Source organism: Danio aesculapii, chromosome 7 (genome assembly GCF_903798145.1).
Source record: "Danio aesculapii chromosome 7, fDanAes4.1, whole genome shotgun sequence".
NCBI classification, from domain to species: Eukaryota; Metazoa; Chordata; class Actinopteri; order Cypriniformes; family Danionidae; genus Danio; species Danio aesculapii.
In genome coordinates this window covers 26,541,959-26,564,184 of record NC_079441.1, presented here as the reverse complement: position 1 = coordinate 26,564,184, position 22,226 = coordinate 26,541,959, and the positions used below count along the sequence as shown (strand labels likewise).

Genomic DNA, 22,226 nt, shown 5'->3' with positions numbered 1-22,226 from the left:
CACATCACAATCACACAAGAACACACGTACACACACACACATCCCCTGTGAGCACTTCACAAAAACACTCACACACACACACACACACACACACACTCTGTTAGACACACACACACACACACACACACACACACACACACTTTCCCTTAGCTGTGCTTTTGTGTTTTGTCAGAATTAATGAGAAAAGTTCCCTTGCCCTAGGGGTAATTAGTGTCCTTGGAGTTAAATAAGCTAATACTTAGACACCTCTGGCACAAGCAATTATGTTTGTGTATTGAATAATTGATTCAAAGAGGGGGGAAGGGCTGCTAATCAGATCTGAGCATAATGAATTGATTTAATTAACAGGGGAATCCGTGGCTCTCTGGGAAGCGCGCGCATTTATTCAGTAGCAGGAGCGCGCCGAGCGCATAAATTGGGTGAGAGAGGCAGCGTGAGCATGCTGTTAGGAGTTGTCAGCCTCAGAATTGGATTTCTTGAATATAGTTACAGTTTCGGAGCAAATGAGAACTGGGAGGAACACGTTTCTACTCCGAGAATAGCTTCTTCGCGGCAGCTCAATTTAAACGGGTGTTTAAATTAGATTTGAGTTAGTGCAGTCGTTTCATTTTCGCATGGAATGCACCGTGGCGTCTCACTTTAGTTTTAGACATCGTTAATTGCAAGCGTGGATATTATACTGACGCGCTGCGCACCCGAACGCGACTGGGGGGACATCGCTGCATGTAATCTCCGAAATACATTAAACAATAGAATAACAGACGCATATGCTTCTCTACATGGCATTCCGTCTCTGAAAAGCGGAAAACCAACACAGACGAGCCTGTATAGTTAAAGCTTGCGGCAGCAACGCGGACGATTATTATTTTGTTGTTGCAAAGCAATTTCTTCTCAGAGACGCGAGCGGCGCGCGCAGAAGTGTGCTGGAGCCGAGAGCGGATCGCCTGGAGCCGGACTCCTCGCTCCTCAGGACGATGGTGTTAGACAAGGAAGAGGGTAAGTGCACGGATGATTGTTAGTGCTTTCATTTGCTCCGCATGACTATGAGGAACGCGGGACAGTAAGGAAACGCAGCATTTAGCGTCCATTTTCCCTCTGAACGGCACTTTCATGCTCCAGTTCGTTTGTCATATCAAACGGACATGTACGTTTGCCAGGTTTACATGAGGGACAGAGCGCGTACGCGACTCTGAAACACTTTGAGTCGGGAGACATGCCGAATACGGTGTACTCCTCTCACTGTCCATTTGTATATGAATATTGATACGTGTCTGTTAGAAAGACGTAGAACCAGCGTCCGTATTCACCGCAGTGTTAGTTAGAGCTTGTGCAAATCTGTGAAGTTACGGAGATGTTTTATCAACAGCGGGTGTCTTCGATCACAGGTGAGAGCATTTGAACCTTAACCTTTACCGAAAGATGTAAACGACAACATTTATACATGACCAATTGGATAGCAGTGTATTGCGTTTGTAAACATGTCAGCGTTTTATAGCCATATGAGCAATGCACTTCTCTGTATTTACGCTGCTGGCTGGTTCCTATGGAAACCGTTTATAAACTTTTCTTTTGGAGGTTGTGGTGCTGACAAGTTTGTGGTTAAGCTGAATCCCGTTTTTTTGTATTCTAATGCGTTTTTAAACCGTGTTGAAATGGGAAATAATCCCTTCAAAGCGTCTTTGACCTAAAAATGCCTTTCTTGTCATGTTTCTGGGAATACTGTCATCAAACACACCTTTAGTTTTAGCCAGGGGCCCTTTCCCCTCCAAACTAATGGCTTGCATTTCAGACCCATATTTATGTTTGAAAATGGATATTTCATATCTCTTTGAGCCAACCATCCTTTCACTAACCCATCTAAAAACCAATAAAGAGATTGCCGTAGAAACATAAATTGGTCTGTCTCGCTCAATCCATGTTGCGCTAATGTACCCAGATTAACTCAACTGTAAATTGTCTCCTTTGGATGTCTGTCTTGCTAAAAGTTCCCCATATGATTCATGATTCAGATTGCTTTTAACAGCTATTGGCTAAGCAATATGGTAAATGTACAAGGTGATGCAAATGGCATTAGTAGGAGAGGATGCACAGGAGCATGTAATGCAGTCAATACTACATTAACTACTGATGCCCAATTACAGAAGCAGGGAGAGTGGCTTTTAGGAGCATTAGGACTTACAGAAAAGCTTAGATCACCTGCTGCTCATTGCCTAAAAGCTTCACCCTTTGCGTGCTGGTGCCGACCAACTGCGCTGGCATTTTGGCAGGGATGGGGAAGCAGCTTGGATCTGCTCTCTCTCCTTCTCTCTCTCTCATACACACATATACTAACACAGATGCACACACACTTTTAACTAACACAGGAACTGAACAGATAAGTCTGATCCTAATATAAGGCTGTACTCTAAATATATCAGAGGTACAGTATTCTCAGTTCAGTACATCTTGTACTATATTAAAAGTGAGGGAGGAATTAGATGAATTGTGAAAGCCTTGTGAAAGAATAACCATATGCCTGACTTTCATGTTCACTGTGAATAGGTCCTCAGTGCTTATTAACTTGCATGGTGATTCTGCAGATTTAATACAAAAAAGGCATAATATGGTATTTATAATGATTTTATAATGATTTTTGAATAACTACAGAAGATGCCAGTATGCATTTGGTTTCCAATAACTGAACTTTTAAAGGCTCTCACTGCGAGTCACTGAAATAACTGCATCCAGCAACAGAAGAATTATCCTGTTACCTTCTCCCCAACATCCTCCAAAAAGTGCAATATGAAGCAGATTTTACTAAACTATAGTCTTGCTTTAGTTTTCCATCCACAAATTCACGCTGAGCTGTTGGGAGGCCCTATTAGGAAGTCTTAAAATATGTACAGTTTCCTATGTGAAATATTAGGTCATTCAAATGCTGTATACTATGTAATGATGCACTAAGCACAGGAGATTGAAAGTAGAGCGATGCGGGGCTTGTGCACACTCTCGCTATTGTACCACTATTACACTGCCTTCCCAAATTATCAGCCCTTTCACATTTCAGTTTTGCTGGCTTTGTCATCAGTTGTCCTTGCACTGTATTTGATCCTTGCAAAAAAAAAAAAAAAAAGCCGTACTGCTTTCAGGCAATAGCACAAAACCATTTAGTACTTTCTTACCACGGTTGTGGTAATGTGTTAAGGTACAGAACAAGCACAACTCCTTTTCATGACTACCTTTAAATAAAAGAAGCTCTCGGTTGACTTTTAATTCTCTCTGGAGAAATACGCTATTCAGCCATTTTCTTTCCCTTCAAGGTATTTAAAACTGGATTGGACGAAATAATTGGGTCCTCATTGTGGACTTGTTCAGGATTGATCATTCGCATCGCTGGGCTCTGTAAGAACCTGAGGAAGAGAAAAGAACACCCTCCGTTCTTCATTCTGATGATAAATTCTTGGTTACCGTTTAATTTAGGAGCCCTGCGTGCCGACTGACCAATGAAATCCATTGGTTACTAGCGCATGTACTTGAAATGCAATGTTTCAAATGAATACTAGACCCCTGATCTGTCTGCTGCTGTAATAAAACTCGGGGCTTCAGGCACCAGTTTTTATTTTGAAATAATAAGAATTGCTTCATTCTTTACTCGAGTTACCATGGTAATTCTGTCTTGTAGCAATTTTATATTGATTTAGAGAGTGGACAGTAATATTTCTTTTCCGTTATTCCCCTTTCTGTGGGTTGATTTCTAATTTCCACTTGGAGATTACTTTTATACATTCCTTAAGTCTTTTCACTTTTTTCATCCTGCAAGGTAATTTTCTCTCTTGTATTTGCTATTTTCTCAGCTTATTGGCTTGTTCTTACTCTAAATTAAACTTGCCAATTTCAAATATTGAAATTACATCAATGTTTCTCTCGCCCTGGGTCTCTTGCAATATTGCGCTTGGATTCGCGGCCTAATGCTTGTGTTCCTGTCACTTATATTGCTTCAGCCTGAAGAAATTCCTACTTTATAAACATTCCTCCTGATGCAATTACAGTTCAATATATCTGCAACTGATGTGTCCTCAACGCAGAGATCCGTCATTGCTGTGTGGTCTTAAAATGCCCTGTTTTGAATGCATGATGGTTGGACACATTCTGATGAGGTTGAAATGTTAAACATTACAAGGTGATGCCTCCCTTTCAACAGCACAAAATTGGACAGCTGGCCATACTGTTTTACCATAATTGCATGCAGAGCCTTTGCTTAAAATCTGGGGACCCAATACTAAATTTACGACTGGGCCCCCATCAAAAGACTCGGGACTAACGTTTCCTCCATTATAATGAGAATTAAACTAAAAAATTAGATTTAAGTAGATCGTATGTGATCATCTAAACGTACATTTCACCGAACCCATTTCCGTCCCTATCCCAAGGCACTTGATCACTATCAAATTGTGCTTTCTCACATCAGTGACTGCAGATGTATATCATTTTCCATCATTTCACCACAACTCAAAGGGGACCCGAATATAGACTAAGGTTTTAGCGAGAGTTAAAGGTACAATACACTTGTCTATGATGCAAACGGCTGTGCTCATCAGAACCAGCTCGATCCCAGTCCCTTACATGCGAACACTTATTAAATCTACACCCCACACGTTTACATGTATAAACACTTCCTCAATACTCAAGGGAGCTGGCTAAGGCTCACGTTGCATCCATATGTTCAGTCATGACAGCATGTTTTTACGAATCCTTCACAGTCTTGCTTCTATTTCCCTGTGTAAAGATGTAGTTATTGGCAAGTTTGCTAAATAATTCCAATAAACATGGGATTTTTGAAAAGCTCCAAGGACGTACAGTCCATCACTGAAGCATTGGGAACACAGAAAACCTTTTATAACATCCTCAGACATGCTGCCAGCGAGATGAATCGTCATTTTTAGGCTACCTTTTAAAATGTCTCGAAGCAACCTTATCTTTCACCTTGAGTCCTGAGATGAATGCAGACAGGTGCAGTGTTCAAAAGAAAGGGGGGGGAATGAGAGAAAACAATATCTAAGTGTTTTGTATAAAGCACATTTACTCAAACCTGTCTAGCCTATTGTAGCTTTATCTTAAAATAATAAAAACACTATATAATATTGCACTTGTGCTACAATGTCTGTAGAAATATCAGCCTTTTTCTTTTCAAATTTGCACTGCTCTGGAATTCTCTACAACAGTAGCTTCTCCCAGTGGACATGCTCCAAGTAATAGTACATATGCTCTGCTGAAAGGGATATACAGCTACATATTGATGATTTTACACTAGGTGGTTTTTAATTTACTTTCCTTTGGTCTTTAGACCACATGTTATTCCCTCGTGTCACCTTGTCGCAGCACCTCTTGCTAGCACGTCGCACTGCAAGGGTGAGTTGCTTCGTCTATTGCATTTTTGTGTGATCACTTTCCCCCCCCCCCCCCCCCCCCAACCCACACACACAATCAGACTCGCACACACTCCACTTTCTCTTACAGCAGGTCGTCACACTTGGCTCCATTTCATCAGTTCCTCTTCCATTCCTGTATTTATTTATTTGTTTATTTTTTCTCCCTCCTTTCTTCGTTTCATATCGTGCCGGTTGTCCTATGACGCTCTAGGAATGCTACTTTACCACTGACTGTGACCTATAGCGCTAGGTAAAGAACAGCGCCGTGACCTACAGCTCATTTCACGACCAAGTTCTGCTGCTGCACTTTTGAATGTTACTTTTTGGCATGACCTTCTTGTTTTAAAAGGTTCAGCCCTTCAAAAAAAAAAAAAAAGTACAGGTGGCCATGCTAATGAAATAAATGACTAGCATACTTTGCTTAAGGTCTCGTCCTCCCTGCCAGCTCTTTCCGTCCGCCAGAGACACTTTTATAAACTCCTCATTAACCTTATCACATTCTGTAACTTGATAAAAGCTTTTCTAATGATACCTACACTGATATCCACATTTGCCTCTAATGAAGTTAGAAAGTGCAGCTCAGGGTATCATAGCTGTTCATTAGTCTTGCCTTTACAGAAAAAAAAATGTGATTGTGCACACCTTGACTTTTTTTCAGTAAATAACAGATGTGATACTATGAAAAGATGGCAGACATGGTATTTTTGATAGAGAAAGGGAAAGCCTTGTTGCTTTGTGAATGTTTATGAGGGAGCGTAATGCAGTTATGAATGATTAATGCAGAAATAGAATCTTGTGGCATAATTGTAACCGGGTCTGTTTATGCATGCGAGTTTCCATCTTGTTATACATTGATCTTCCATTATGCCTATTAGTTGGAAGGCCTTTTTTAATCCCTCCTGAAATGCTCCCTGGATACATATTCGCAGGAGTGTGTTTACCGGAGAACTGCAGGCATGCACTGATAACCGTTGTGTTGTTTTTTGGATGGTGTGTCTTGTTGGTACATTGGTATGTGAGCATGTATGCACACCTGCATGGATGCGTGTTTACCGTGTGCATGGGCGTGCATGTCTGTGTGCAATTGGTTTGCATGTTCAGAATATATTTACCATGCATGTTTACATGTTTGAATGCATGTGCGCAGCATGTCTCGGAGTGCTGTTGAAGTTCAAGCCCTCATTATAGCTGATATGCATCGGTGTTTTGCAATGGAGCTGTTGAAGATTACTAAATAGCAGAGTGCAGCGCGATGAATTCTTAAATGAGGAATGATTCACTGTTCAATATGATTCAATTCGTCATTCCTGGAGTGAGGAAGATAGTCTAACTAGTGCTTTTAATGCTTTTGGACAAGCTACAAAGATTAAAATGTAGATATATTTTAGTGTTGTATTTTCTGAAAACAATGTAAATCATTTTATAATCAGAAAGAATACTGTTTCACTGTCTTTATAGTTTAGACGTGTGTGCTGTATATTTAAAACAAAATTGTCACCATGGATTTGAGCTTATTTATTTTATTAATGCATATTGTTCTTGGCTTTAGTCATTTGTGCAAATATACAAGATTTCAATATATTCTGGAAGGAGATATGAAACTCCTCGAAGCAGGTGATGAATAGACAAATTCTTCATTTGTTCATTATCCTTTGGCCTAGTCCCTTTATTTTCACAGGGGTTGCCACTGTGGAATGAACTGCCAACTTATCCAGCATATGTTTTGATGCCCTTCCAGCTGCAACCCAGTACTAAGAAACACCCATACAGTACACTCACATTCACACACATAAGATGCATCCCAAATCGTGTACTTATACACTATTCTACGCCATTTTGTAGTATAAATAGTGTAAGTATTGGGGGTTTACACTGAAAACTAGAAAAATTAATAAGTGCACTTTAAATACCCGGATAATGCACTTATTCAATCGGTAAAATGAAGTGTGGAATCATGGACATTTCACGCACTCAACGGTCGCAGCTTTGTTAACATTGCGTAATGGGAGGAGCTTTTGGGCACTGACGTTGGATTATTTATTTTGGATTTATTTATTTTATTTCACTAATCTGGTGACCGTCAAACATCATTTGGCAAACAGTTTGAATTTCTGCTTGGCAAAAAAAAAACGTTAGTGTTCCATTTGAGATGACACTACATACATATACTATGCTGTTGAGTGTGTAAGTGCGTAAGTGCATAGTGTATAGTATACCATTTGGGACCCAGCTATACCCTATAGCCAATTTAGCTCATTCAATGAATCTATACCACATGTCGTTGGACCCTGGGAGGAAACTGGAGCACCTGGAGGAAACCCACACTAACACAGGGAGAACATGCAAACTCCACACAGAAACGCCAACTGACCCAGCCAGTGTTTGAACCAGCGACCTTCTTGCTGTGAGGCAACAGTGCTAACCACTGAACCACCAGGTTTCAATATATAATACCTAAAATTGTATTTATGATCCTTCAGAAATAACTCTTATGCTGATTTGATGGATGGATGGTTAATAATTCTCCAAACACACGTGCACACACACACACAAATTACTGAACAGTAGAACACAGAATTTTAGATATTTATTTTTATACTTTCATGCTATCATTATTGCAGACATTGTTTGTATTCTGTTGTTCAAGAAGAAACCAAACTGTGTTAAAAGTTACCCTTCCTTCATGCTTTTATTTAGATTTTTTTAAATCTATGGATTCTTTTCATCAATATTTGACCTATTCTGACTAGGTCACTCATTTAAATATAGGAAGCATGTAGGCTTTTTCCCTTTCTACCTGGACGACATAATGAAATCTCCCCCCTACACCAGCTCAATAAGCTTTCCATATATATATATATAAATATATATGCCACAAACCGATAATAACAAACCTCATGTAAAGTACTTAAGAAAATAGTTGGGAGAGAGAAATCCAATATAGCCTGTGTAAACACATTCCATCCAAATATTACATGGATATTAAAATCTATTCCTTTTTTTTTTTTTAATAAAAAAGCCACAACATATAAGAGAGGACGCTGTTAGAGAAAGCACTGGAGGGAAGCTGGCTAATGGAAACTCAGTCCACTTAATGAGATACTAACTTCCACAACTCATTGGCTGACCTTCGATAAATCAAATCTTGAATACCTAATTAAAGGCAGTGATTGCCGGTTAGTTTCTATTGTTCCTTAAAGGGGAAGGACACAGTATTGGTGAGGTTGATTTAATCAATGTTCAGTGTGAGGTTCTGATCCATTAGAGTGGCAGCTGTGGTCCAACGCTTGGCCACTCTGCTTGGCTTTAATTGAAATTGGAAACTGAGCACAGGCTGAATAATGCTGTCCAGCCTCCTTTCAGCTGGCCGCTGATTTTTTTTACCCTTTCTTGACACGTATAAACACAACTGTCTCCCGTGCACAGTTGGAGCTTATAATGGTGTGGCTATTCGATTTAACTCTTGAATTCTCCAGCAACAGTAACCTTGGATGATGTGTGGCCATTCAATCATAGCGCTCCCAATGCTGAAGCAGACACATTTACTTGTCATCTGAACATGTCTTATAAATGAGGACATAACAGGCCTTATTTGAAGCTAATTAAGACTAGATCCAATTCTTAAATCTACCCAAAGAGGAAAAAATTTGATTCTGGCAGAGTACAGTTACTGTAGCTAATAATTATTTTCATATTATGGCCAGTAACACATAATAGCCAATATTAATAAAAATTTGACAGACAGTTCACTGAAAAAAGAAAGTTAATTTACCCATCCTCAGGCCAGCTAAAATGTAGGTAACTTCTGTTTTCTTCATTAAAAATGTCCTTGGTGATTTCACATAGTCAACGGCTACTGGCTCTTTGAGAGTACAAAAAAAAAAAATAAATAAAAATAAAAAAAACTGTACAGACAAAGAAAAATTAATACCCTTTGCTCTTGATGATACATTAAGGTATTATGAAGTGAAAGAAAACAGGAAATTCAACATTATTCACACTTTTATCCCACAGCCCTGGCAGACTGTCATGACTCCTTTGAGTGTTCATGACCGAATAAGTCTGGAGCACGAGATGCATTTCTGACGCATAATGCATATACATGGATGCAAACTCATGTGTGCTGATACTCTATGCTTTCTGTTTTTATGTAGGTTACAGTATCCATTATAAGTAATAGTTTAATGAACTACAACAAATGCCCTCCCTCTTTACTGTCAAATACTTTAGCTCACGTTTGCATCCATTTGTTGTCAGTAGCAGAAAACTCAAACTCTAGAACTCAAAAGACAAGGGGTATTCATTTTGTTTTGCTGTATGCTAAACTTTAATATTTTATTGAAGAAACAAAATGTCAAATCTTGAATGGCCCTGACATGTGTAAATCAACTGCAAACTACCCCTTAAAAGCACAAACAACAATAGTTGTTATGCTACAAGTGAATATATTTATGTTTTTTAGTTAATCAATTGAACATTATACCAACGGACTGATCACCAACAGGATTAACCCTAATGCTATGTTCACACCAGATGCGGAACGCTCGAATAAATTGTAAATGGACGCGTAAACATTGAGTTTACTCCCTTCATTCACACGTCAAATTTGCTTCATTTGTGGGTCAAATTCACTTCAAAATAGATGAGGATTTGCGTCATGGGCAAGGTTTCTGTTTGCCTGGTGACCCTAGCTTTGTTGCTAAATGACTAGCATGGATTTTATTGAGAGAATATCTGTGTTTATGTGCTATAAGAAGGCTGAAAAACAGCATAGATTCCTTTGGTGCCGAGTCCACTAGATCCTTTCAGAGGTGCACCCAGCTCTGTGAGTTCATCAACTCCTCCAGAAACTATACCTGGAAGATGGAGGCTTTCAGCGGTGCTTCCGACTGAGCCGAGCCCAGTTTGATGAACTTTTGACTGGTGTCGGCAGAAGAATTTCCCCTCGGGACAGGCGATACACACCCCTACAAGAGAAAGCTCCTGATTGGTTAACGTGGCACGAATGTCCGCTGAAGTTCAGATTTTCCAACTCAAGCGATTCACGTTAAAAGGTGCAAATTGCTCAACTTGCGACGCTTTATTCGCACAAATCGCATCATTCACACTGCAGGATGTCTATTTACGTCTTTGCATTGACTTAACATGTAAAACACTCGTGATTGATGCTTCATCCGCGTCTGGTGTAAACGCAGCATTGAGCTGGATGAAAATATAAAAGTAACCTTACTTACTTACTCCCAGGGCCGTTTATGTGGATGGTTAATATTTAACTGCACCATGTTGGTGTTTCCCCCAACCTGGAGGAACAGGACATACACTACGGTCAATTTAGCTTAACCAATTCGCCTATAGCACATCTATTTAGATTCCTTGGAGCACCTGGAAGAAACCCACGAGAACACTGGGAGAACATGCAAACTCCATACAGAAATGCCAACTGACCCACCCGGGGCTCGAACCAGCAACTTTCTTGCTGTGAGGTGACCCTTCTACCCACGGTGCCACCATGCTGCCGATAAAAGTACCTAGACATTTAAATTATATGTTGTATGATAAATATACAATATTGTTCTACATTAACAAATTAAATTATTGTCACTATCTACCAAAACTGTGCATCAATAAACAGGAGTTAAACAGTTTACCCTAAACACTAATTGTGTTGTGATAAAAACAAAGTATCTAAATGCACATTGGCAGTGACACTGGTATAGTCCTGAAGTTTACATGCATACAATGTTCACTCAGATGCTTGAGAAATCGTAGCAACTTGTCAGATGACTGCTAATACTTACAGTAACTCTTAACGTTAATTCCACAAAACGTTTGCTTGATTAATCCTGATACAGTTAATACTGGTTCCAATGCAATTTGTGGAACAAAAAACATCCTTGGAGAAAAAGAAGTGCAACTGTTGCAATCCAAACCCTGCTTTATTATTTACCCCATAAGGAGACGGGCATCTGATAGAGTGTTCGAGTGACACAGAGGCCCCACACACCAAACAAATACCTCCTGTGGTGGATTTGCATTATTCAGCTCTAAACGGAGTTGTGCTGCATGGTGTTTCCTCCATTTTCCACCTTGCAGCATGGCTCTGAATGGCACACCTGTCTCCTGGCATATCTTTTGAAACGCTAAATGTGTAGTAATTGCCGGGGAGAGGGGAAATTCATACATCACTCCCTAACCTTGGGAGTGACACAAACTTTAGAAGGCCTACATTTATGCCTAGCCAAATGCATTTTTAATGTTGGCTAAAAAGTGTTGGGGCATCATTGTGCGACGGATGGCGGAAAGAGGCTCTGACAGTGCTAATGGTTACATTCTTGCCAGGAGTCATGAAGTAGCAGATAAGATTGTCCTTATTATTATTTTTTTCCCCTCAAAGTATGAAAAGATCTGGAGGGAGAATAGATGGGTTTATTCCTTTATTCAGATGCAAATGCAATCTGTGGGAAAAGAGGGGGGGAAATGAATTGAGTTCATATATATATGAAGAGTCATTCATCAGCAGGGATATTGACAGTTTATGACTTCTGGTGGAGTAAATGGGAAAGCTGCCGTCTCCGAGCTCCGTCTAAATGAAGACCTAAAACAAACGTGCACTGCGGGTCCACTGAAGAGAACAACTTCCAGACTGGTGACGCTCGATTAGCCGGATTTGGGGTCACACACCTCCCTATTCTTTCTCTATCGAGCGACTGATTGTTCCTCTGAAACTCTTATAACCCCCGAGTCGGGCATGCTCTTCCTCTTCCTTCGCACAAGCTTTTCTGATTCTGGTCTGTCGGCAGTTCACCTTCCAGAGCTGTTTTCTCACCATGCTAGCGAGCGAGCGCCAAAGTGTTGGAACAACTTGCCTCTTGCAATAACACTGCCAGTTTTCGCACGTCTCCAAAATAAGCAGTAATGAATTTAATTAGATAGCTGTTGCATATCTCTCTGATACATTTCTTTTAATTAACCCCATGTGAATAAATTAAAATTAATAGGAGAAAGAAAAGTGTAGAGCAAAAAAATAAATAAATAAATAGCACGCACACACAAGCTAATGAAGTTATCCGTTAATTGGAATCGCATCTGTTAGCCAAAGCTTTAGCAGGGCACTAGGAGCTAACAATGTGTTTAGTAAGCCTCTCAATCTCCTCATGCTAGACAAAGAGAGAGAGAGAGAGAGAGAGAGAGAGAGAGAAAGAGAAGGCCTTGGGTCCTAACTCTGACTGCAAGTGTAAGAAATGCACCTCTGACGTGATGGAAATGACCGCCAGGGCCTGGAGAAAAGAAACCCCCTGTTTCCAGGCCCTGCTCTGCTCAGACTCCCCACGCTGCTTTGCTTGAAGCCGGGCCAGTGTTATTGCAGGCCTAATGCGGCTGCCTCATTTGGGCCGGATCAGAAGTAATTATGCTCGGGGAAAGTGGCTGCTGACCGCAGGGGTCAGGACACTTGTAACATGTGAAAAGAGCAATTATTCCCGGAGACAAAACCCTCCCTTATCCTGGGCACTGCCAGGGTCACTGTGAGGGAGCAGCACTGCTCTGTTTCACCGGGGCTTATTAGCGGCAGCAGGCTGCTAAAGTTTGTGAAAGTGCATCATATTAATGAACGGCACCCTCGTTCCAACTGCACTGGTCGTGCCAGCCAAGAGTCTCTCATTCTTTTTTTTCACTCTCTTCCTTCATCTTTCTTTCAGTCAAATTTACTCCTTGTCCAAACTTTTCCGGGGTGTTAATTATATCGTAATCACAGCAAGCTAAGCCTGATTTCATAACACAGAGCAGTCTTGAAAAAGATCTAATTGTGTCCACAAATGCTTTACCCTAATTTGCCTACAAGCTGGATACTCTGTTCTCCTATTATATGCCAAATGATGTCCACCAAAGACACAAATCAATGCGTTCCAGACCATTCTGCACAGGACTTATCAACTAGGATCAAGCTCTTTATTCATTTGTCTGTGTTTCAGCTGGCATATTCTACCTGACATTATTACCAGATGTGTTTTGTCTTGGCGGTAAAGGAGAATGAGTGTCTACAGGCTCAATTACAGTAATGATGTTGACTGATTGAAAGGAACTGATTCACGCAGACAATGGCAGGACATCTGCCTTGGTTCCCCATTAACCTCCACAGTGGCTGGCTGACAAATTTTACTCCAGATTGCCATGGCCACAGAGTTTACACAGCTTACACACAGAACAGCCTCCCATACATAGCTTTATCTAACTCAAAGGTTTGTTTTTTAGAAAAGTTTGTCACAAGTTATTATAAGTGTTAAAAAATGTCTATTAGTTTTAAATAGTTTTCATGCTTGATTGGCATTGTGATCTGGCACTTAAATAATTCAAATAATCAGCATGATTTGTGCTTTGGCTTACAGTAAAACCCTCTCAGAAATGCTGCCTCCTAAAACATGCATCTTTAAATAGTTTATTTTTTAAATATTGTCATTTAATATAAAAATGCTGTCATTTTAGAGCTTTTTTGAACGAAATAACAAAAAGTTGCCATGTTTTCTTGACACAATACCAAGGTTTTTATTTCAAAAGAGTTATGAACCCAATATTTTTTGATCACTCACAACACATTAAACATTATTTTGACAAATTGTCATTTTCAAAAAAAATAAAATAAATTGAAATGCTCCAAATGACTTTTTTTTTGTTTGAAATTTGGAAATGTTATCAGACCTTTATCAAATGAAACGAGGAAGTGGTTCTTCTACCTAGGAATCGCTATTAGAACATCAAAATGTTTCTGTTTTATGTTGTTTATAATTGTTTAAATTGGCCAAAATAAGAAATGCTGAACAATTTTTATAGACTTCCAAAAGTTTTTGCTTGTAAAGGGGGGAAAGTTCAAGAAACTGACTGAAAAACAGAAGAAAATGTAAACATTTATTCAATACAAACTTTTTTGAACGCAATAAATTCATTTGACAGCACCAATAAAGATTATATAATGTGTTATATAAAAATCAGATACAAACACCACCAGACTTTTACAAAATTCAGGAGAATATAAATAACGTACCCTGCCATGTAATCGCTGCTATGAAATCTCAGTCTTGTTTTGCAATAATTCATGTCTTTACTTGCGTTTCGGCGAAATATACCATTTGTGAATGTTTATTGATGGTAAGTTCATCGACAAAAAAAAGCGACTAAACTAGACAGTTATTACTGTGGAGCCTTAAAAATAAATAAATAATAATGTAGACTATACGTCCACACTTTTATTTGCTTCCATCTCTTATTTCATGATGTCTGCAAGATATCCGCATGGGAAAGAAACCATAGTAATTTATAATAAACATGTTTTTGAACTACATAGTAAAGTGTGTAATGTGTACAACTCTTTAAAAATAGGGACTTTCCTCTATGTCTCCGATTTAGTTTTTTACTTCCTGCCCTCCATCTGAATTTTGCGCGTCACCACAACCACGTGATTAAAAACAACCTAAATTGTAGTCTTGCTGTATTTAAATGCAAGAACATGTTGTATATAAGCATCCACCTAAAATACATGACCAGGGTCCAGGTGAATCAAAAATCAGCCTAATTATTTCAGCTTTTATTACATTATTTGACTTTTAAACTCCCAAACTAGCTGACTTTTTAAAACATATTTTTGCACATCCCTACCAGGTCTCATTTAATTCCAAAAACCTCAACCAAAATATCAATCCCATCCATTCTGTAAGGAAACTGCATCTGCCCTCTCTCAGGGTAAGCTGCAAGTGCTTATCAAGTCCACAGAGATCATCTTCATCACATGCCTTGGAGACATGCAGTTAATATCATCACAGACCTCTCCCATCCCTGTCACCACCAAGACTCCCTTCTGGCAAATGGTTCAGCTCAATCAAAGACTACAACCTCCCATGGCTTGATCAGCTTTCATTTGTCACACTGTGGCCTTCTGGTCCAATCTGTCTCAACCACCGTATACACTCATCTCCAAAACACTCTCTTGCCTCTTTTCAGAGCCTTTACCTTAAACCAATGAAAGCCTTTAAGCTTACATTGCTTTTGGAATCATTTCCATTTCAATTAAGCGATTCCTTGTACTGTACGTTCAATCTCGCCTGCCGCTAAAAACAGTTAAGACACTTTTTCATTCCCTGTTGGTGTTTAATATTTTGGAGAACACTTGGGCTCCATGCATGCATTGCTGCTGTCAGAACCAGAGGCTGTCATACATGAAAAATCATGCCAACAGCTTTGCGACAGATGACTGCCTGTAATCCCTCATACATCTGTAGTTCAAGTCTCCAACACTTTGTTCCTCTAAATTGGTCCCTTTTTCAGATGTTTTGAGGTCATGCTTTATGCTGTCGAGGTTCGTTTAAGGGCACTGCGAGATCCATATGCAGACCCTCATAAAGCACAAAGCCATGTTTATATCTGACCAAAATTCATACGTTGACATTGCAATTTAAAAAAAGGATACGTTAACTAATGTTGCTCCAAACATGTACAGTATGATTGGGCAAGATCACTCATAGCAATGTGCCATAGCTAATCACAGTTGTGTTAATATAGAGCCATATTAGACAACTATGAGTGTTATATTTCTTTAATACAAGGGTTTGACCACACAAGTAAAAAACAACCATAGTTGAGTCTCTTAAACCATTTTGTGTAAGCAAATTCTTCCAATAACGATATATATTTTGGCATAAGTTGTTAACCCTTACAGATTTAAAAGAGTACCCCAATAATGACTGAAGCCACAAAATTAGAGGGTCAGTTAAATGGCATAACATTTTTGGCCAATACATTTTTCGGTGGCTAAAAATTTGGTACATCTCTAATATCAAAAATTTTTTATATTCCTATTGTTGCACATTTCTGCTGTGTGATTGGCTCTTAGATCAATATAGAGTAAAAAAAGTCCAGAGCTTATCATTGTTACTGACAGAAATTTTATCGTGATTCGATATAATATCGTTTATCAGCCCAGCCCTAGATTCAAACCTTAAGACCGTTTAACAGCTGAGCCTAAGCCTCTGTTACTAAGTCAAAGCCATCACAATTTAAAGCTAGTAATGAAGGAATGTTGAGATGCTTCACTGAATGACTTATTGTATTATGTATGATTATTGTATGCGATAAGAAATTAAAAGTATTGTCGTCATTAACAACCTTATTTTGGTTCCTATTAATATAAAAGTCTTAGATATTGACTCACTAAATACTAGTTCTTCATAGGTATAGAAAAGTCAAGCTTTTAAAACCGCCAAATTTTTCTGCTATACTATTCCTATAGTATATGTAAGATCTTTTTATTTATTTATTTATTTATTTATTTTAGTTTTTTAGGACAGCAGTATCTCCAGCAGAAAAGATATCCAAAGATGCCATTTTAAATTGTAAAGAAATCTGTGTTTTTGAAACAGCAAAAGTTAACGATTCAATTAAATTATTTAGCCTGACATGTTTACTGCTTCAAAATATTTAAATGTTTTTCAAAATAAAATATATTGTTCAATAGAGGGTAGTTTTTGGTTTTTACCTTTTTTAAAAATAATTAATTTTAGAGCAGTAATCACAATACAGTGATTCCGTGATATTTTTATCCAAGGTTACCGTCAGAATCATATACCGGCCCATGCCTAGTTCTTGTTGCCATTTAATTGCATAGCAATGTAACCAGTCAGTCACCATTGCTCATACATACTGAGCATTCCGAGCAACACCAAATTCTTTTATTAAATACTACTACTATAAAAAAATTTACTGAACATTTAATAATAATCTATAATAAACATAAGCAGTCAGTTTCTAATCAGTTTCTAACACTATAGGTTATGTGTGATATTGGCATGAAATTTATATATTTATACCAATTAATATAAATAAACACAATATTGCACAGGTGTCAAACTCCGTTCCTGGAGGGCCAAAGCTATGCACAGTTTAGTCCCAACCCTAATTAAACACACCTGATCAAACTAATTGAGTGCTTTAGGCTTATTTGATGAAGATAGTTGTGTTGAAGCAGGGCTGGAACTAAACTCTGCAAGGCTGTGGCCCTACAGGAATTGAGTTTTACACCCCTTTTAATTGATAAATAAATTCAAAAATAGCGGATTCATTTCAAAACAAACAAAAAAAAAAAAAATGAATCACTGATTCATTTTTACAAATGAATCAGTGATTCACTCAATTTACTAAAAAATTGATTTAATCAAAACAAATGACATCAGATCTAAGATGTGCTAGGATTTTCTGTTTTGGTTTTTTAGTGAGAAGAAAAAAAAATATTGAGACTAAAATGTAACTAAATATTTTGTTTAGTGTTGTTCTAGTGTTGTATATAATCACCACCCTAACTTTATTTCATCATAAATATAAAAACATATACAGGCATGTTTTTAGTTTTCATACCTCAAATTATAAGGTCATTCTAACTGCATTCTAATAAGCTTATTAGCAGGGAATTCTTTTGTACTCTAAAGGCATTTTTGTTTTGCTAAGGAATGACATGCTTAATATCAGCTCACATGCCATTAAAACAACAATTATGATACAATCACAAACTATAAACGCATTTGAAATTTCTTTCATATATTCTGCAAAAAATAAAAAATAAATAATCAACATCATAGCGGTTTATTGGGTGAGTAAATAATGCAACATTACGCAACCTCTTTAAGGCATTTCTGTAAGAATAGCTAGCACAGTCCAATCAGTCACTCTCTTTGTGATCTCACATTCAAGCCTAATACCCCAGCGGCCCCTTCACCTGCCCCCATGGAGAGGCCTCACACTGAGGTGTCCAGCTAATTAATCAGATCTAATAACAGTGACCCTGCATACAGTAAAGTTTGCATCATCTCAGGCTTTCAACTGTGTGCTCATTAAAAGATGCAATAAAGGAAAAAGAAACTGACTACAAAGACAAACAAATCCTTCTCTCTTAAAATCTCCCCCCAAAGATATTATAATTGTGCTGTAATGCTTTAAAAGGATTCCTTGACTTTTTTCCCCTCTTGCTCTAAACCTTAAATACATCAAAAGGGTACCACTGATTTGATTTTTATGATATCCACAAAAATGGAACTTGAAATGAAGGCCTACATAGAAACCGGATCCTATCTTTATAATGGAAAGTACATGGTCTGACAGTTTCAAATGCAAAAACGCATCCGTACATATTCGACTGAGATAAGGTCTTTAAAGGGTGGATGGGCGGAAAAGAGGCGGATGACAGGGTGCACACCAATTACTAATAGCGAATGATTTCTTTTCCTCCTTTCTATTTGTTTGGGAGAAATGTTTGACAAGGCAAACGTTGCCTCTTGAAGGGGGAAAAAAATAAAATGCATCTACTGTTAGGATATGAATCAAGTGGCAGATAGCAGGATATGCTTTTTTTGTGACATGGAATGACACAGGAAGGTCAGCAGCACTTGTATCTGTTAAATGGATTGGATTAAGTGGGAGCTGCCTCCTCAGTTTGCGTCTCCGTTTATAATGTTCCCCTTTTTTGTTCTGCAGGACAGAAATGGGGGAAGGGTCGACAACCGAGATTCCAGGCTGTGCAAAGAATGATGACAGGTGCACTCTTCTGTATAAACCCCAAAATACCAGTTTGCTGATGTCAGAGTCAACATTATGTACTTTTATTCAGTCATTTACTCTGTCGTTTCAGGTTTAAAATGTGCTGAGGCTATATAGGGCTTCTAAAGCCTATCTCAGCTGACTTTTTTCTTTTTTTTTTTTCGGAAAACAACAAGAGGTTTCTCCGAGATGGCAGAAACAAGATGATTAGCTCAGACAGAATACAGCGCTCCTCATATCAACTAACTTATCCTGGAGGCTGCTGCTCTAGCCTGGTGAGACAGAAAGCGTTAGCCGCCTTGAATTTGGGTTAGGAAACCTGTCACAACATGACGTTGCCATTCAGTTACCCACAAACCTGAATCCATCCAGGTAATTACAGAATGGGAACACTCCGAGGTTCTCACACACGAGCCTTGAGTGGATTACTACACAAAGGGTTAAGCTCTTTACTGTTAACTTTTTTCTTCAACCAACATGTGAGTTGTTAAAAGGTGGGTGGAAAGCGGGGAGTGTGTGTGTGGGGGGGGGTGGCCTAAACCAATTATGTGTGGTTCTCCTGAGGTGGGGGAAACGACCTTTGTGTATAATTAGTTCTCTTATTTAAAGCAAAGATTTTGAATAGAATAACTAATTAGCTGTCATAAAAGGCAAATTAAAGATTTTTGTGCCATCCCTTGGGGAACTGAAGGAGCCTGATTCCCAAGCTCGTTTCCGTCTCATGCGCACACTCACGTACAAACACAGACACACTTTTTTCCCTCGCAGACGAGCGCTCTCTCTCCTCATTAAGACTGTTTCTAGTTCTGTAGAAGGCTGACAGGAGAGCACTGTTGGCATACCTGCAGAGTGCACCTCTAACAAGCCATGAAATGCAGGTAGAAAACGACCGCCCTCAGCTAGTGTGGCTTCAATTTAAAGGCTTTTTACCTTCATTTATACTGAACATTGGTATTTATAGCGAGTTTTGTGATCCTAATGCGGCGGCTTCAAGGGGCCCGTATTGGGGCCGGAGGGGGGACGGGGGAGGAAGCTAGAGGGGGAATCGCACGGCTAATTGATGGCTCCCATCAGTGGTGCTAGACCAATTAGCTTCCCTCTTTTTCCAGTTCTGATAAAGAAATAAGATGGTTGAATACCACCAGAGCTCTTATTCACATCCAAGTCATAAATTTAACTAACAAGCCCTCGCTCTCCTGCCCTCTCTCTCTCCCTTTTTCAGTCTTTCCTGAGTGCTCTCACATTTTTACCCCATTTTATAACCGAGGAAATGCTAATTATATTATATTCATAGCACCACTGATGTGTGGACAGTCCAGAATCACTGAACAAATCTGAATATGGTTAGTGAATACTGTATATGCAGCACATAGGAAAAGTGGGAGAATGAGTGCATATCAGGTCTGTGCACTAATCAGAATTGAGAATGTCTTCTAAATTCTCATTTAATCCTTTAATTGGAAACCGTACGCAGGATATGATACAGGTTTTGAGTGTAAGGAAGTCCAGTTCAAATGAATGCACTACAATGTGTAACTACAAAAGTTTGGTTTAAAGTTTCACAATATTCTGCATATTGTCCAACCCTGAGAGCACTAAACATCCTTTCAGAGTACAATGCAAGGTTAGTCCAGTTAGAGGAGAATACACACACTCCAAAAAAAAAAACATTAATATGCTGATAGTTGCATGCGGGGTACTGGATAATGGAGTTCATGCCCACTGGCGTACATTTGTTGATCATGTACAGTAGAGCCATTACCGGACATTAAAGCCGGAGCTGAACAAGAGCTGCTGCCTGTGACCTCTGCCATCAGGATACTCTTAACGGACATCTCGTCTCATACACAAATGCACTAACAATAAGCTAAGCACAAGCATTATATAAACATGATGATACTGGGAGAATAAGAATTTAAAGGGATAGTTCACAGAAAAAAATGCTGAATGTTTGTTGGCAACTTTTCTTGGATGGAAGTTGTTTTCCATTCACTGAAAACACTGGACCTCAGTGTCAAAATATAATCTTGGTTAGTCATTTGTGACAGAATTTTGATTTCATGTACATTAGGGATGCTCATTCGGTTAATTTTGCCAACCAACAACTGCTGCTGGTTAACCGAATATTGATGGTTAACTGGTCAGATTAATAGTAAATTAGTATTTAATTAAAAATAATAATGGACGTGTCTGTTTGGTGTCTGACACATTAAGTATTGCATGTTAAAATATTGATTTATTTAAACATGTGAACAACAGCTTACAGAACATATTAACAACAGCACATCTTCAAGCACCTGCAGCGTTTCCAACAGCATAGAAATTAATTTTCTTTTCAGCTTGGTCCCTTTATTAATCAGGGGTCACCACAGTGGAATGGACTGCCAACTTATCCAGCATATGTTTTGCGCAGCGGATGCCCTTCCAGCTGCAACCCATCACTAGGAAATATCCACACACACTCATTCACACACATACACTACATACAATTTAGCTTACCCAATTTACCTATACTACATGTCTTTGGACTTGTGGGGGAAACCGGAGCACCCGGAGGAAACCCACACGAACACATGCAAACTCCACACAGTAATGCCAACTGACCCATCTGAGGCTTGAACCAGCAACCTCCTTGCTGTGAGGCGATCGTGCTACCCACTGCACCACCGTGACGCCCAACATAGAAAACAGAATAAACTAAATAAAAAGAATAAAATAAATAGTCTTGCCCTAGATATTTTTCACTTATATGACAAGTTTACATTTCAAAATGAAAACACTGACTGAATCCTTTTTAAGAAACGGCATATGCTGCTTGTCCAATCATTTGTTTTGTTTTTTTCTTCCATCAAATAAAATAGCAGGCTACCTCAAAAAATATGCATTTAATCAACGGAAATCCTGCCTCTGCTTTCATTTCATTGAAGAATGAAAAGACGCGACTGATTTAACACGCTTTTTCCGTTTCCGAGCTCACAGCACGCAACGCAAAAATACAAGGTGCGCAGGGTGACACAAAACGCTCACGGCCTTTAATAAACCATTCAAAAGATGCCCCTCTCAACGCAAAAAGCACGATCGCTGTGATCGGCGCCTTATGCAAAGGGGTCGTCTGGCTGAGATCAAGAACTTTTATTCAGTTTGGCTAGCTAAAGTGATCTACTCCTGGGAGGGGGTAGAAATCAGGGACCATGCGATTTACTTCCAGAAGGACGTTGAAATTGGGAGGCACGTAATTAGAGCTGT

The 22,226-nt window shown here is 39.0% G+C and overlaps 1 protein-coding gene across 2 annotated transcripts in view; it reads left to right on the top strand.

The window, feature by feature from the left end:
* The first annotated feature begins 406 nt into the window (after positions 1-406).
* lmo1 (LIM domain only 1) overlaps positions 407-22,226 on the top strand; it is a 39,779-nt gene continuing 17,959 nt past the window's right edge. Inside the window, exons 1-2 of one of the 2 annotated variants that reach the window (XM_056461469.1) lie at positions 407-996; positions 18,918-18,977. In XM_056461469.1, the coding sequence (XP_056317444.1) occupies positions 975-996; positions 18,918-18,977 (82 nt within the window). In that variant the 5' untranslated portion in view covers positions 407-974. The remainder of the gene's footprint in view (positions 997-18,917; positions 18,978-22,226) is intronic. The other variant, XM_056461470.1, reaches the window with a different exon arrangement.